This window comes from Peromyscus eremicus, chromosome 13 (assembly GCF_949786415.1).
Source record: "Peromyscus eremicus chromosome 13, PerEre_H2_v1, whole genome shotgun sequence".
NCBI lineage: Eukaryota > Metazoa > Chordata > Mammalia > Rodentia > Cricetidae > Peromyscus > Peromyscus eremicus.
In genome coordinates this window covers 13,447,697-13,465,626 of record NC_081429.1, presented here as the reverse complement: position 1 = coordinate 13,465,626, position 17,930 = coordinate 13,447,697, and the positions used below count along the sequence as shown (strand labels likewise).

The following is a 17,930-nucleotide window of genomic DNA, read 5'->3' as shown; positions in this document are numbered from 1 at the left end:
ACAGCAATTACCACCCAATTCCGCTTTCACTTGTATTTTCTTACCCGCCCCCACCAAATATGGACATCTTTAGCACTATATTTTATATATAAAGTTTCAAAATAGTACATTTCAGAATACCAATAAATATTTTAAGTGACAAAACAATGCAATTTCTTTGGCATTCCCTTGATATGAGAACAGCAAACAGAGAACTTGCATCTTATATAAATTTCTAGCACATATGAAGAGCTTATATTCCTTCTAGCTATTTAATAATTCTAATCTAAAAGACTATATTGCTAATTACAGAAGGAATATTTTTGAAGCATACAAAATAAAAGGTGTGATTTGTAGAATAAGATTCAGAAAGGGCTGCCAAAGAATAATCTTTAAATGTGGAATTTTATTTATAAAAATTTACTAAGGAGATAAAACAATAATGTTGATATCAAAAGGTATTAGCTGTGATTTTTCTGATTCCATTTTTTTTTTTACATAAACCTAGTCACATGAGTTTGGTTCTTATGCGATATGCCCATTACATCAAATAACTTAAGCCTATTAACAAATGCTTTGATGGCACTCGGTCCCTGGGGATTTCCACTAATTGCCTTGTGCTTTTCAAACTTCCAAATACATATTACAATTGTTTATTATAAAAATGACTAGAAAGCAGTTACTGCAAGCCTCACATCATCCTAATGAATATTAGGATACTCAGAGAAAGGTCTATTGGTCTACATAATTGTGTAGGAGCAGGATGTCAGCGCATGGCAAAATGGCACTCATTCTGGACTGCTAAATATTAAACAGTGATTCCGACTCTCAGTGAAAAAATAATAGGAGGCTTAGAATGCATTGGTATTTTCAGATTTCACAGATCTTCAATAAACACTAAGGAACAAAATGAAATGGAAAATTTCACGACATAATTACAGCATAAATTTCTTGGGGAAGGAAAACATATTTATTGTAGAACTTCCCCCACATCATCTACTGCCATTCTACAACAGGCATTTAATAACTATTTATCGATTAATTGTGGCACAATAGAAAGACTGACCAGAGTGATTGTAATCATTCCTAAAACTGTAATAGCTACTCAAATTAACAGGAGAAAGTAGAGTCAAATTGAAAATATTTGGACTTTGGAATGAGACATTTTAAGGTATGCCTTGTGCTCCAGCCAGCTGCTTCCTTGAATCTGACTTTCCAGCTTCTTGTCTGTGAAGATACTTGAAATGAAATGATATATACAGATTACATAGCACAGTGTATGGGACAAAGGAATCACCAATGAACAGCTTTTGGGTGGAAATATGAACTGCACAAAAACTGATAACAGAGTATCAATGATCTCAATTCACATGCTTTGTGGGGACATTTAATCAGTGACAAAGACTGGTCTGCTGCACAGTGGACTAAACAATTATGATAACCACATGATGCCAGTGAACAGTGTTATTTACATGTTAATCAACTGTAAATTCCTATACAAATCCTTTACAACTTGGTACCTGTAAAAAGCACAGGCATTCTACTGTGAGTCCATCAGTCCTTACCAGTAACTTCCAGTGGAGGAAGGCATATTGCATCCAAAAAGTAGCATATGATGGACAGTATCCATGCTGGCACGAGGCTTGAAGTCAACTGTCATGAGAAAATGATACATGAATGTGAATACAAAGTATACAACTGTGTGGCACCGTCACAAAAGACTACATCTTTGAACAGTTTGGATATCTATATAACCACGATGCTTTGATGCTGCAATGAAAAAATGTCCTGATATTTGATATTCTTTAAGATGAGTATGAGTTAATAATTCGATGTGGGAATATAGCAAATAATTGCATATTAAAAAGAGAAAATAATAATTAATGGGCTGGTGAAGACTGCTATTAACACACACACACACACACACACACACACACACACACACACGCACGCACGCACATTTAAAAATGAATGGTCCCTTTTAATGTGGTGAGTGCATTATGAGGGTATAATGTGAACGCTCCAGGCTATTTATTCACAATATATTTCCTTCCCACTTTCGGCAGAGTGCTGTGTACCAGAAACATTGCACAATGGTGCAGTAAAACAGAAGCCATGGTGAGCAGTCAAAATATGAGCAAAAGGATTCACAACATATCTATATCACCTTAAATAACAATAGCAGTCATTGTATACATGCAACACACACACACACACACACACACACACACACACACACACACACACACAGATAGAGATTTCCCCCAGAAACAAAAATATATGTGCTAATGTATCTTTATAAAGATATTAAAGTAAAATTCTATCCTAGGCTAACCCAGTGCACTTGTTAAAAGAACACCAACACTTGTGTAATGGTATTTATCCTTCCTCCCAAAATCAGCAGTGGGAGATACTACAATAAGCAAAAAACAACGCCAAATACAGGCACAATTTCGCAGTTGTGTTGTCGATGGTCGATGGTGAACTTTGGCTCCCGTTCACAGAAGGGATTGGTGTCCCCTTCTGTCCTCACTGAAAACGCTACCTGGGATGTAGTAGTAGTTCATGTGTCACCAGTTCATACACAAAAATGCTAAGTTGTCAAATATCAAGTGTCTCTTGAAGTACCTTTCACCTATTTTTATTTGGCTCCTAGACAGAATTAATAAAGCATCATTTGTTGTGAAAATACACACTGAGGCATGAGTATTTATCAAATAAAAACATTCTGATTCCAAGTGTGGCATGGGACTTGCTGGCAGGTTGGAAAGCACAGGACACGTACCCTGTGCCACTCTGACTTACAGTTTCACAGGAATCCATAGGCTATTCATTTACTGCACTGAAAATAAGAATTTACAGCTGAAAAAACAAATCTTGGGGCTTTCATACCACCATTTAAAAAGCTAACAAAGAGGATGCCTAGAACACGGACTTACTATAACCCGAGGCTCTGCTGTCTCTAAAGAAAGAGTACAATAGAACTGGGAGATTGAAACTGCTTTGGAAGTAAAGAATAAATTGAAAGTTACAATAGCTCATAATTCCTAGAAACTCATAGTTTGTTAGCAAGAGAAGCAGAAGAGAAAAGCGTGTCTGCCTGTATTGGTCACTCACATGGAGGACAATGTGTCCCTGCTCCCTTTCAGAATCTTCCAAGGGACCTCTTTGGAACCTTTTCTGTCAGAAGCAAAATTAAAAAAGCTCTGGAGTGTAATAAGCACTTGTCATTTATTTGTCTTTTATTCAACTTAAGTTTATTTTGGCATAATATATGATAGGTAACTTTGTGTTTTATTATTCTCAGATTGATGACAGAACTCTATGGACATCTCTACTTTTGAAACTATCTATTTTTATTTTTGTTTATACGTGTTTGTATGAATATGTGCCATGTGTTTTCAGTTGCCTACAAGAGCCAGTAGAGGGTGTGAGATCCCCTGGAGCTGAACTTATGGGTGGTTTTAAACTGCCCAGCATGGGTGCTGAGAACAGAACTCAGATCCTCTGAAAGAGCAAGAAGTGCTCTTCACTGCTGATGCATTTCTTCAGCCCCTCCCACCAAAAAAAAAAAAAAGTAACTGTGACAATCTGTGAATGGTTCTCAAATAAGGGGCTGACTCCTGGTCTCTTGTATAACTTGTGTTGATTTCATCCCTTTAGATTATCTGACTAGCGAAGACATAGTTTTCCTACCATTGAATCATTGCTAGAATTTCAGTAACAAACCAACAAAACTGAGTGGTTTATTCCAGAAATTAAGCTTTTAGATCACAGACGATTTTTGATTCAGGCATCACTTAAACATTCAGGTGGACACACAAGTTGGAACTGTGACTTTTTGGGGCAGGCAGGCAGGGAGGGAGAAAGAAATCACTCCATTTGGAAGTTTCTCACAGATTAAATGCAAAGCTGTTGGGTGGATGGAAGTATGAACCTTGGAGAAGGCTTGGGACAAAGGGTCAGAGAAGGCCCTGAACTGTCAGGTACCTTTAGAAAACATCACTTGAGGCTGCTGCTGAGGAACAAAACAAGAATCTTTTTTTGGAGAAAAAAGTGAGCCATCAATAATTAAAAAAAAAAAAAAGATGCAGATGTGCAGGATCATTCACTAAGGCAACAATAAGCTGTGTCTTGGCTTTTTATAAGGAGAGGGTGAATGAGGGTGCATTAGGCATCTGCTTAAACACAAGGACCTTCTGATACCCTCTGTTCAGTAAAGGACAAATTCTCTAACCATCTATTTTAAAAACTCACTCTACATAGTTTCTTAAATACTACTTGTTTACTTTACATCAAACCTTTACTAGATATAAGTATGATTTCATTTCTAAAATGAGAAAAATCCATTATAAAGCAGTGGCAAAAGAAAATCCCACAGTTCTGACTCATAAAACCTTTACTAAAACAAATAAAAACCAGCCTTCCAAAACCTTATTCTTCCCGAGTCATATATTCATCCAGAAATTCAAGATGTAATTTAAATGCTAAAGAAATTATGGGTAGAAGGTGAAAAAATGACGCTAATCATCTTTTTTCATATCCTAATGAAAAATATATCTAAGTATTTTCATAATTATAGCTCAAAGTACAGTTCATTGCAAACTGGAATGAAAAATACCTCCAGCTAAAAAAAAAAAAAAGACTCATATTGAAATGTAAATCTAAAGCAAACAGCAGATGACTTACAGTAATGTCGTGCTTAGAAAATTCCATCTAAAGGCAACAAATGGGCAAAGAGAGTTTGAAAGGTTCATTTTTGGGGCTGGTTTCATTGCTACTTCCTATAGAAATACTGAAGCTCCACCCCTGGTGGATAGGATTAAGTCTACTGAGCAGAAGACATACACATGATTTTGGAGATCTCAACAGAACTAGAAAGAAAATCTGCAAAAATAAAATCATATCTTCAAAGAAATTGCTCCTTTTCCCCTCATCCCCTGATGTCCTGTCATATGACAAAGAAAGAAAAGATCCCAGGGAAAAGGAGGAGGGGGGTAATAAAGAAAAAAGTGCCATGTGAGTGTGCTCTTCCAGTAGGCAGAATAAACAAAGCCTTGGAAGGGTGACAGATTGCTCAGAACACAGCCTTGTGAGAACGTACGGGAGTATTATAGCTGATTAGATAGCAACTGCCATCAACCTCCCAGGTGGGCAATAAGATAGCACTGGCTTACTTGGAAATGATTCGAACAGTTAAGATCACTCGATGTCTACGAGCAGGGAACATTGTATAGGTAAGCCCTGGAAACTAAACACCTTTGAAGGAAAAAGACTTCAAAGTAGTAGCTCAGGCACATCAATGAAAGGAAAAGCGTGACAGGGAAATGCACAGGTAGGCGGGCTCCCCAAAGGGTAATGTCGCCCCAACTGAAAGACAATAGTATGTGTGGGAAGAACATTAAGAAGAAAGACAGACACTGAGTTCTATTTCTGGAGTTCTAAGTGAAGTCTGCTCTAACTGCATGAAGTTCTAGGGATTCATGGCCTCTTATAGCTAGCATCAGACTGCCATCGGGGCCGTACACATTTCTAAGACTGTGACCTGGGAGAAACTTGTCATTGAACACTTGACTCTCTCTCCATTTTTCCTTTCCAACTGGATTTCCAGGTCTAAGACTACATGTCAAATCGGATACATCAAACTCACAATGTGGAAACACCGTGAAGAACACACTCAGCCTAGTGGAGGAAGCAGCGACCTGGAAGATATCCATGAACATATAAACAACACGGTTACAAATGGAAATGGCTACATTACCCTGTTTTGCTAAGGTTATGCATGAGGAAAACCACCAGTCTTAGATATTTATTTGCCTATTAAACACATTCGACTGTGTGTGTGTGTGTGTGTGTGTGTGTGTGTGTGTGTGTGTGTGTGTAAAATTATTAGGATACCTGTTCTTAAGTCTATTTCTATTTCTTCCCAATGGATTGATTCGGTATAAATAAATAGCTTTAGTATACTATGGATATTACTAGATGCTGTCAAACAATTTTCTTCAACAGTACTTTTCCGCCTGTGTTATACTTCAGAATTACCTATGGAGTTCATCAAAATAATGTAGGTTTGGGTTTTAGCCCCGTGGTAGAAGGTTTGCCGATCACAGGTGATCCTAATTACAGTCACGCTTTTAGCAGCTGACTGTACTCTACTGTGCACGTATACTCCATACTCAGGTTTTGGTTAACTACTTTTAGTTAATTTCAGATTGCCTTCATCTTTTAACTTTACAGAGTAAAATAAGCTTTCTTTGGAAATAAAAGTTGAAAAACAAGCTCTAAAAGATAAAAACTGAGATTTCCTAATTGCCCTACTAAGAGATTCCTAAAGCTTCATACTAGATCATGTCATTCTTCTGGATGAGCAGTAGCCAGAAAATACACGGAGTGGCTTTTGATTAAATCTGTATCTACAGTAGAGAGCAGGTATACCAGACGTTGGTCAGCAGCCAAAGGCATTTTCTGCCAAGCCTAACAAATTGAGTTTCATCCCTAGAACCCATATGGTAAAAAGAGAACTTCCAGAAGCTGTCTTCTGACCCCCAACCATGCACCACGGTGTCTGCACCCTCAAATAAAATAGGTAAAAAATATGATGTATTATATTAATATTCTAGTGATTCAAGCCATGTTCAATAGAACTAGGCAAGTGTACAGCCTAAGAAACTGAATAATCTGAGATATTATTGAAAAAGAAAGCCCCTTAGTTCTTAATATTACTCCCATAAGCATTTCTTCCTACTGACGAAATAAAGATTATACTTCAAAACGGCTGAAAGGAACTGAAGCTAGTATGTTCTGAATTGTAATTTAAATGTAGGATATGATGAACCTTAATGCTCATAATATTGTAGTTCAGACCAAAAACCACAGCAATACAGTTCTTTGACAGTACGTGAGAAGCCTGAACTATACCATTGGAGATCTTCTGCCAGCTGCCCCATAATACAGGGCAACCCTGAACTAAAGGACCTTCTAACTGAAGATTTTTAAACAGTAAGCTTAATAGGGAGCTGCCATTAACCCTTACTGATTACAATTTATAACGAATCTGTAACACAGTTACAGGGCTATCAGCTGCTGCTGTTAGAGAATTAACCACACTGAACATAAATTGCAAATGGAATAATCCTGATGAATGAACAAAGAAAGTCCAGTATAAAAAAGGAATTAAACTTCCAGATGACAGGCTTTTAAAAAAATGCCTTTAATGGTAATAGGAGAACGAACTAAAGAATCAATAAATAGATTTTATCAGCCAAGCTGTAAGACGGAAAATGGTATAGGCATCATTAAGCTCTGTATTTGTATGTTATTCCTTTAGTGGTCCCAGATTCATTTCCTACAGAACGAAACCCATATTCCTGTTCTAGATTTTTAAGGACATTCATAATATCGGGCCATTTTCTACCTCAGACTTCAACATGCTAATACCCTAAATACCCTCTGCATTCTGTAAGAGAACCCAGCTCCCCAGCTGCTACAAGTGCCAACATTCATCGTGTGGTACCCTTGCCAGACACACATTTACTGCTCATAAAGCAGTGGTTCTTAACCTGTGGGTCTCAACCCAAGGTGGCGTGTGTGTGTGTGTGTGTGTGTGTGTGTGTGTGTGTGTGTGTGTATGTGTGTCCAACATCCCTTTCACAGGGGTCACATGTCAGCTATCCTGCATATCAGATATTTACATTATGATTCATAACAGTGGCAAAAGTATAGTCATGAAGTAGCAACTAGAATAATTTTATGGCTGGGGGTCACCACAACATGAGGAATTGTATTAAAGAGTCACAGCATTAGGAAGGTTGAGAACCACTGTCCTAAAGGCACTATGAGTGAGGTCTCTCTTCCTCACATATAGATGCATCTTGAGGAGAGTGGGGTGGTAACCCGTCCCTCATTATGCAGCCAGAACATGGTGAAGCTCATTCCGGGTAGGCCCTGTGATATTCCTCACCTCTGTATATATGGAAATAGGCCAAGTTTTCAGGCCCTGATTAAAACTTGCCTACTTCCCTCTTGGGGATTTCCTCAAGTAGACCATACCATTGTATCTAATTAAAAACATCCCTACCCTTAGATTTACAAAACATAATCAAATGGTTCCTACTTCTACTCTTACACTTCTTTATTGCCCGAGCAAAGTCTAGGAGCGATTAGGTATAGTCATGTCAGAAACAAGGTGGCCAAAGCACTGAGGACCTTCAGAAACACTCTGAGAAAAGGTGCGGCCACCATGTTGACTCCATGACTCTAACCGAGGAAATGAGATTCTGTCCACTCACTTGGGACCACCCGCATGATCCACTTTGTGTTATCAAGAGCTGCTTTCACTAAACAACACCAACGACAAAACCTGATGGTGCCCCTTGGAAGGCTTTCGGTGGTCACCTGGGAGCCAGAAGGCTGTGTACTTGATGGATAAAATTCTAGCCAGAAAAGGAGACGATACCCAGTCACCTGTTTGGAATCAGGAAGGTCATAATGACACATGTGTGCACACACGCCTTTTTGTTTATTGCTGCCAACGCCATAAAATGTGCCTCTAAGCACTGCACCTTGCTAGACCTTGGGTTTTGCTGGCACAGTATCTGGTAGGTTGTCTAGCACCACTGAAACCCGAGCATTTCTGCAGTTTTCCACCTCAGCGTAACTGCTGTTGAAGAACAGCCACATTTGGACATGTTCTATCCCAACTGTGCAGTTCTGTTAATAGTAGTTGCTTGGTAATCGATGCAAAGCCCCCCCCCCCCAAAAAAAAGAGAAGCGATGGATCATTAGATGAATTTCATCTATTTCTCGATTCAGCTCCGCTTACCTCATTTGTACAGAGCTATCTGATGGGGAGGGCACTGCCATCATTCACTAAGGAAAAGACACATTTATTTACTGGTCACCCATGTGAGGGAAAGCGAGTGGATGAAGATGACAGTCAAATTTCTTGGCTGAGTGAGCTGCTGTCACAGCCAATTCCTCTGAGTGTCTGTAAAACACCTTCCAGACAGCACCACAGCTCAGTGGTCAAATGTAGATTTTAGTTTACCTCTGTCCATGCAAGCCTCTGACTGCTTGTTATAAACAAAAGCAAGGTTTTAGGTAAAGTTCTAATTTTGTTCAAATATAAAGTTCCATATCATCATTAGAGAAAGTACCTATTTTAATTCACATTTATGGTGATGGACACGGCTTTTCTCAATAATTAATTATATTTTTTTTCAGATGAGTTAAATAAGTCATCTAAACACAATACTGAGAATTATTAATTTCTTGTGTAAGAGTATTCAATATGCATGTGTAGGGTGCTATGTGTGTACACATGCATGGAGAGGGTGTTGTCCTCAGGAGCCATGCATCTTAAGAAAAGAAAGAGCAAATGGAGCTGCTATAACCCATATTTTAAAAAAGGAAAACTAAATAAGACAATCCAACCTAATCTTATAAAGGGGCCTTATCAAATCTCATTTATCAGAAGAGATAAATGCTGAGATTCAGAATCTGAGCAAGGCACAGGAAAGTACAGAGATCATCTCTCATCAGACTTCCTTGGAATGGGTTAGCTCTACTCAACACACAGCCACAGCTTCTACTCTGGGACTCTGAGAAGGTTCATCTAGCCAGCTGTCCAACATGCAGTGCTGGCACCAAGCCCCTTCTGTGACGTGTGCCTTTGTAGAAATGGTCAGTTGGTGCTAACAGCTGCCTTTCCATGGTACACTTAGAATGTGGCCACTAATGAAAGTTGGTGACAGGCTATCTGCTAGACGCCAAAAGACTGACATGGATAGAAATTGTCTTTCCAACAGGTAAGAACATCTGTAGCATGCATGAGATTCTTCCAGCAATAAAAAGGAAGAAATGCTAAAAAAAAATGTTAGGATCATAGAAGAGTGTTTTATGGCCGGAGCTGGAAGCATTGTAATCTTAGAAGAGAGGGGCCTATGAAAATAAAGAAATGTTAGCACCCCGGTTCTAGCACAGAGCTTCATGTGTTCCCCATGAGTATTCAATTACTTGACTGAATATATTTACTTGTACTTCACAATTTTAAATTATGTGAAAGTAAACACATTAATATTATGACAGCAATAACACATTCCAGGGCATATTTATAGTTCTTAGAGTGACCAGGCCCGAAACCACACACTTCTCACAACCCCCTGAAACAAAGCAGTAACTGTTCATGTGAACCCCTTAATTCTGCTGTGACCTATGACAACTGTGTTTACACAGGTGTGCAAGATGGCCTTCTCCATAGAGCAAGTGTGAAATGGGAGGAATTCAAACTACCCCTGAACTTAAACAGAGAAGATATAATACTGGTGAAGAAAAAGAAATCCATTTCATAGGTAAATATTTTTCTCTCCTAGGCTGCCAAGCACAAGGATATGAATGAATATATTTTAAGTTACATTTGGGGTTACTCAAAAACACTATAATTAGGACCTTAAGTTGTTTTTCTATTTTTAAAGTTACTCGGTTTAGCCTTGGGGAACACTAAGCCTGTCCTGGGTAATGTCCAACTACTACACCAAAAACCCTTCAGGCAACGTTCAGTCTGTCATGGTGTTACTCTCATTCTCAGAGAGCCACTACTGGGCACATGTGCAGAGAGTGCTGTTATAAGTTGTGTTCTTTCGTTGTTACTGCAGCCAGAGTGCAGAGAAAAAAAAAATAAAAACCTACATGCAAATCATTCTGGCTTTGCAGGTCTATAATGGACAATCCTGCGGGAAGCACCTCATGAAAATTCATTCCCAGACTGCCCCATGGCTACGCTGTACACATTTTCCTAGTCACATAATAGCCATTTCAGGCAGGCCACTTGAAAATTAGTTGCATGGGACCAAAGTACAACTCTCATTACCATTAACTTCCCAACAGCAACATTTTAAGCCCGAAAAGAAAAGCAGGAAACAAAAAAGAGAGAGAGAGAAAAAAAAAAAAACCCACGAAATAATCTGTCAATCACATGTCTTCCCTACATATTAAAAGTCTGTCATAAGGGATTCTTAAATTAAAACAAGCTAGATAGAAACAGATGGTGCTTTGTCATTTCTCCTAGGTGATTGAAAGACACATCTGGGCAGGACTTGTCATTTAAGGGTCTCCTTAGCCTTAAGGAGTGTAAATAAGAGAATGGGGGCTCCTTCTCTTTCTCCTGTCCTCTCCTCCTCACTCTCTCCCTTCTTTTTCTCTCTGCCCCACCCCCTTCCTCTTTCCTTTCTATTTTGTCCACCTACCTGTCTGATGGGTAAACTATTACCCTCCCCAGTGTTGATTCTAAGCGTAGTCTATTTATAACACGAACCATCAGGTAAACAGTTTTGTTGAGTGGAGAGGAACTAAGAATCCAGCTACAGACAGAAAGCCAATACTGTACAAATGGGACCACACAGCACTGGTGACCACTGATATCTGCACACACCTCCTTAGCTACCACGACTCCTGAATCTCTCCAGATACAGTGTGTAATCTCGTCTCCAGTGGCTGCCTGTAGTTTCTTTTCGCATTAGGCATGATAAATGCATTTTGGAAATTGACAGTGGAAGATTAATACACTCATAAGCACCAAAGCGAACCTTTTACTGATTTCAAATCGCTGCTCTTCCGTCCCCTACTATCCAAAGAATACTTACTCACAAAGGCTTCCTCATCCACAGGCAAACGCATGGACATGCAGAAGTATGTGTCAGACTGTAAAAAAAGAGAAATAGACAAAATCCATTTTAAATGACTAAGAAGAGGAATGAAGTGATAACTATTAAATACACGGCCTCTAAGAACAAAGTGGAAGTACTCCAGTGAGGTGAGAATATCTGCTGAAGGCTGGGCAGTGCGCTAGCAGAAAAGCTGAGTCTGAATAACTCAGAGATACTAAAATGTTTTATAAGGTGCTTTTCTAAACAGTTTTAAAACCTGTTTACAAGGGTCATCATCATAAGTGATATTTCTAGCATGGTCACAGCTAAAAGGCAACATATTAGATGTTTTTCTAAAAATATGTAAAACGCATTTGCTTTGAAAACAGTAAGAGGTTGTTCTGATCATCTTTGCTATTCATAAAATTAAATAATTTCCTATATCATTTTAAACATGCTACAAACATTAATTACCATATATATTATTAGCAAAAGTTGGTTTTAGATATAATATTGCATATGGTTACTCTCTGATTTTAGATTTTCATGTAATTTATTTAAGAACTCAACACAATCTCAAATTAGTCTTCCTTTTCCACTAATTGTTCCTTTACTGAAACGGTCGCTCCTCTTATTTTGATGTCACACACATTAGCATTAAGCTTTTTAGTGAACCAGGTGTGCTGGAGTATGCACATAGTCCCACCTACTCTGGAAACACGTCAGAAGGATTGAGCCCAGAAATTCAAACCAGCCTGCATATCATAGCAAGACCCTAGCTCTAAACAATAAATTAAAACAAAGAAATGAAACAGGAGAAATTGAGTAATAAAAGCCTGAACTTGAAGACAGCAGGCCGATGAAGAAGACCTAAATGGAAATCTGTATGCAGTCAAGTGTATGCTATGGTTGATGATACAGAGGTAGCTGCACCCAGTTAATAATTCATACTTCATACATTACTGTTTCAGAGTGCTAGAATCAACAGACCCCAGCCACACGGAAACAGATCATCCGAGCGTCTCTAAATGCACAGTTAGCAGCTAAAAATCATGCATTTAACCTAATTTTTAACCTCTGTCTTAGGAAACAAAGAGGTTGGAATACACAAAATAAGTTGCAAAATTTGAAAAATTACAAAGATATGATTCCAGTCATTGCTACTACTTTTATTTATGACATTTTTCAATTGAGAAAAGTTTCATTTCTTAAAATCTCTTTTAGAAAATGGGGAGGGAAATGCTAAAAGTTGCACTAGGAGGCTGAGTCACAAAAAGACTGGAACAATGAACTCTGCATGTAGGACTTACGAGATATGCAGATAAAGTGGCATCTATGCCGATAGAGTGGCATCTAAACATCTTAACCATTGCTTTGCAGAGGTTCCAATTCTATATCCTTCCTCTGCCTCTTAAGATGTAAGTCTGCTTTCTCAAACAGTCTTCTCACGTTCAAGGAATACTGCTCAGCTCTTGATGGCTCTCTCTGACCCGCACTAAGGAAGCCTGTCATAAAGGTTCAAAAAGCCTATTTCTCCTTCCAGTCATACCAATTAACAAACCCAGATGGCCTATGCACAGAGACAAACCCTTTTCCTAATCGTCAGCACACCCCAGACTTAAAAGGTTGCCTCCTTGTTGTCCTGGCAAGGTGTATTTAGTTCACAGCGGATAAGCTTCCCTTAAGAGTCCCGACTGAATAAAATCTATCCTTCTCACGTGAACTCATATCAGGCCTTGGAAACCCACAAGTACAGCAGCTGAGGTCTGAACATAGCTCAGCTAACACATCACAGATAGTCCAAAGCAATGTGATAAGTAACAACTTAAAAGCAAGGATAGCAACAAGAGCACATTGAAGTAGCTAAGGCATGTGTTTATAACCCAAACCCCAAAAGATTGGGATGAATTTCAAATGAAACCAAAATTCCTGTACTTTGAAAAAAGTGCTGTTTTTACTCTTTTTGTTCTGATCCAGTTCAAGAAAACTTACTGAGGTAAATGGATACATCAAATTGCACAATCTGATTCTCTTGACAAAAGCTAAAAGCAAAAATGAAATGCATATGTGTGTATATATATGCATGCATTATACATACATACATATATATATGTATATATAATTATACAAAATATAGAAAACTCCTGTTAACATCAGATCCATGCTGTGGTTTACTGCTCTTATCAACTGCTCAATTTAAAAATTAGAAAAACTTGGGAATGTCTTTCTCTTACGAATTTACATTCTTAGATTATATCTTCTTTGACGATGAAAATGTTTACATTTCAGCTGGTTATTTCCTAAGCTGCTAAAGTCCATTGCAAAGAAGATAAAGACAGGAAAAGAAATAAAAATATGGGGAAAGGAAGGGGGAAGGAGAGAGAGAGGAGGGAAAGGAAGAGAAACATGAAGTGAGAAATAGACAAGTATCTTACTCAATTATTTTGGGAGAGGAAAGTCTATTACGAGCCCAACACCAGTGTCTGCCATGACCCATCACAGCCTGATGCGCAATCTTACTTATGCTCCACTTTTGAGATAAAGAATAATTTCTGTATGGAGAAAAGAATAGACAGCTTTTCCCTAAAACTGAGCACATTTAAAAACACAGTATCGCCAATCAATAATGTGCATTCAGCTGAAAGCTCTGAAAACCACACAGTTCAATAAAATGGGGGAAAGGGCTGTAAAGGGAACAGGAGGTTTGGTTTTGTAATATTTTATTACCACAGTATGGTACTTAGAACTGAGGTAAGAGTCCAGAATCTCCATGAAGAGTGCACCACTTTGAGGGTGCAATTGGACAAATGGTAACGGATGACTCATGGACATCTTCAGTGGTCTTGAGGTTGGCAGAACATGAGTGCGCATATTCTTTACAATGCTATTTGTTTCATTCTCACAAGCGCGTTGTGAGTAGAGTTAGCAGTCAGTACATCTCTTTATTTTTTAACAGAAAATTACTGTGTTGATCCACTTAAGACCACCCAGGTAGTTAATGTCGGAATAGGATTAAAAGCCTTTATAGTTTATGCCTGAAGGCCATCAGCAATAATGACATATAGTTCTTGTCATTTTCATTGTGTTAAATTTTAATCTATTTAAACTTGTGATTGTGACCAGCCCTTAAAAATCTCACCAACTGTACTTTTTATAAAGACTAAATTGTATATTCAAATAAAATTAAATTTCTTCTTAAGTAAATGAACACCGTTTTTGGTTTCTTATCCCTGGGATGGTTTTTTTTTTTTTTTTTTTTTTTTTTTGAAAATGGTATTTATCAAACACTTGAAAGACTATGTTGGTGATTATAATTTTTTTTTTACTGAAACACATTAATTTTATAGTGGGTCACCAGTAATGCATATACTTTAAGCTGAAATCCCATGCTGTAAGAAACATAATCCATCTAAAAATGTTAGTGCTATGTGTCTTCATGTACTAACTATGATAAATGCAGTGACCAGAAAACTTTTTATGAAATAGCACATCCGCTGAAGGCAAGGATGTCAAGAAAAGAGGGATGTACATTATCAAAGAAAGAGAGAGAGGGAAAAGTGCTGTGGCTCACACTTGGAATCCTAGCACTCATGACGCTGGAGACGAGAGGATTGCCCAAAGTGTGAGGCCATTCTGGGCCATTTAGTGACTTCTGGGACAGCCAAAATGAACAGCATAGCAAGATCCTTTCTCACAACATAGAAACAAATGAATCAATAACATCATATCTGTGACATAATAAATTATTATTGGCCAGCAAAGCCAACTATGCTTTTTAAAATGATAAATGCTAAAGAACACTGTTTTAAAACAGTATCTTAATCTTACAGCCTTTATTGTACAACAATATTAAAAATATTGCAAATAACTGGGATCCAAGTGGTGGCTGAGTGGGGAAAGGGGCTTACTGTCAATCCTGACAACCTGAGTTCAATCCCCAGGATCCACCTAATAGAGGAAGAGAAAAAACTGCCAAATATTGCTCCAACTTTCACAAGGTCAGCATGTCACACACATGTCCACAGGCACTCATAAACAAATATACAAAGGTAATAAAAACTTCAGATATTTTATGGACTCCGTCAGAATTTAGCCTATGATTCTTTGTAAAAGAGAGAATATCTATTGGGTTTATTGCTTCAATTGAGACTTTTCCATTTCAGTGATTTACCAAGATAACACCATCAGGTAGGTAAATGACAGAATTTTTTCAAGATGGAAAACTGAAACTAAGGAAGATGAGTAACTTGATTGCAGGAAAAATTATCTAGGCTTGATAAAATAAAATTAATATCTAGTTTATTATAGCACTCTGCTTTGCAATATGGAAAAAAAGAAGCTAGGTGTGGTGGTATATGCTTTTAATCCCAGCAGTCAGGAGGCAGAGGCAGGCAGACCACTGAGTTCAAGACCAACGTGGTCTACATAGCAAATTCCAGGACAGCGATGGTTATATAGTGAGACCATGTCTTAAAACAAAAATAAAAACAGACGAACAACAAAAAGAACAATTAAAAGGATATTTTTTGAGATGTCTCCTATATTTGAAAACTACTATCAGTTTTAAAATGCAACTTCAATTGTTTATCTGATTAATGGAAGCCATAAGGAAATCAAGGATACATACAAATTTAATAAGAAGCTTAGTCCAAGTCTCCTAAATTCTCAATATCACCTGCAAATGTTTCACAAAAGCCTGATGATGGAAGACAGTGACTCAGAGTAGACCCACAGCCATTCAGTTGTCACCATTTTGTTTCTGCAAAGTCAAGTTATTTAAATGCATATTCATAACTCAAATCAATGCTTTTCTCTAAGGCTTTTGGAAGACACAAATACAGTACCTTACTGCCCACTATAATAGTCTTTCTATTTGAGCACACAGAATTTTCCATACATCGTCATGAATGCTCATTTCCACTCTGTGGGAAGAGCATGGTATCAGAGCTTGGTGCCAGGGGACGGTCTGCGAGGTCCTGCAAATTCCAACTGCTAGCACAAGGCTCAGATGTGCAAAAGGGAGAAATAACAAGAATCTACATAGCCACATTTTCCAGTACTATCTGTTTTGGCATATCAGCCAACTCTGAGTCAGGAGAGAGATGATAATGCTGATGCCTCTCTACTGCGGCTATGGGGAGCTATATAGGAGAAGCATATTCTTTTTTTCCTTAAAAAATGGTGTATGCTAGAAATACAGGGTGGGCATCTTATTGCTGAGGAACTCCTGTGATATTCTATTACTAAGTATTTTTAACCACGAGTTCCTACACAGACAGCGGCTCGGTAATGGCCATTATTGTAAGAAATAATAGTCTTTGTTTTTATTTAGTCCTTTTAAAAAAAACTGAGATGCAATAGTTTCTGTGGAAAATGAGGCTAATAAAGCCAACTGCTTCTTTAAGTTATTATGGGACAAACAAAACCAGCTGTATACTATTACATGTAGAAGCTGTTGACATAAAACCAGTAATTTTTGTTTGGGGAAACCAAAGGTACTATTCACATTCTAGTGTTGAATGCTATGATTTGATCCTGATTGGATAATATCATTTTATTGTGCAGGCAGAAATAATTCCCCAGACTGGCTTTACTGAGAAGACTAGAGAATGCAGTGATCAAAATAGGTTTCCAAATAGATAATATGGCGCAGTATTTCTGGCTTTGCAATTGTCTGCTCTCTTGAAAAATATTCTGTTGTGTACAGTAAAGTTAGTGGTAACTTACCATAGTTATCTGCTGTTAAATTACCAGAACTATCGAAAATAATGAGATGAAGAAGGAAGGTAGTATATAAATTTGCTTAGTGGTATGTGTGTGTGTGTGTGTGTGTACCGAAACATCATGATATACATCATAAACAGAGACAATGAAAAAAATAATACCCAGCGAAAGAGGAACCATTTCATAACAGAAACTGGTTTTGTGCTGCAGAATAAGTAGTTACTCAGAAAGTGGGTCATAATCTCTTTACCAACTCCTAGTCATACACACATGAAGTTGAACCCAAACCATGAAGCATCCACAAAGCTCTACATGTTCTCCACACTCCTTCTGGTTAAAAGAACAACAACAAACTATCTCTACCCAGAGATCATGAGAACCCCAGGGCACCTAATGCTTCTGTCAGTGCACACAGGAAAGGAACTGAAGGACATCAGGGTTCTCTGACAAGAATTTTCATTACAAGAAAAAGAAAACATTTGGAAAATAATTGTTCAGTTCTTTTCTTTAATTTATACGGGTAGGTTTATTTTACACTCAACTTAAGGAATATTGGGTGAGGTGGAGAAGTGTGTGAGTGTGTGT

At 38.0% G+C, this 17,930-nt stretch overlaps 1 protein-coding gene across 7 annotated transcripts in view; it reads right to left on the bottom strand.

Moving 5' to 3' along the window:
- The window catches only part of Pam (peptidylglycine alpha-amidating monooxygenase), a 283,282-nt gene that overhangs the window by 117,162 nt on the left and 148,190 nt on the right, over nt 1–17,930 (bottom strand). For all 7 annotated transcript variants that reach the window (XM_059278064.1, XM_059278067.1, XM_059278068.1 and 4 more), the window contains 2 exons: nt 11,619–11,676; nt 1,545–1,632 (listed from right to left, as the gene is read on the bottom strand). In XM_059278064.1, the coding sequence (XP_059134047.1) occupies nt 1,545–1,632; nt 11,619–11,676 (146 nt within the window). The remainder of the gene's footprint in view (nt 1–1,544; nt 1,633–11,618; nt 11,677–17,930) is intronic.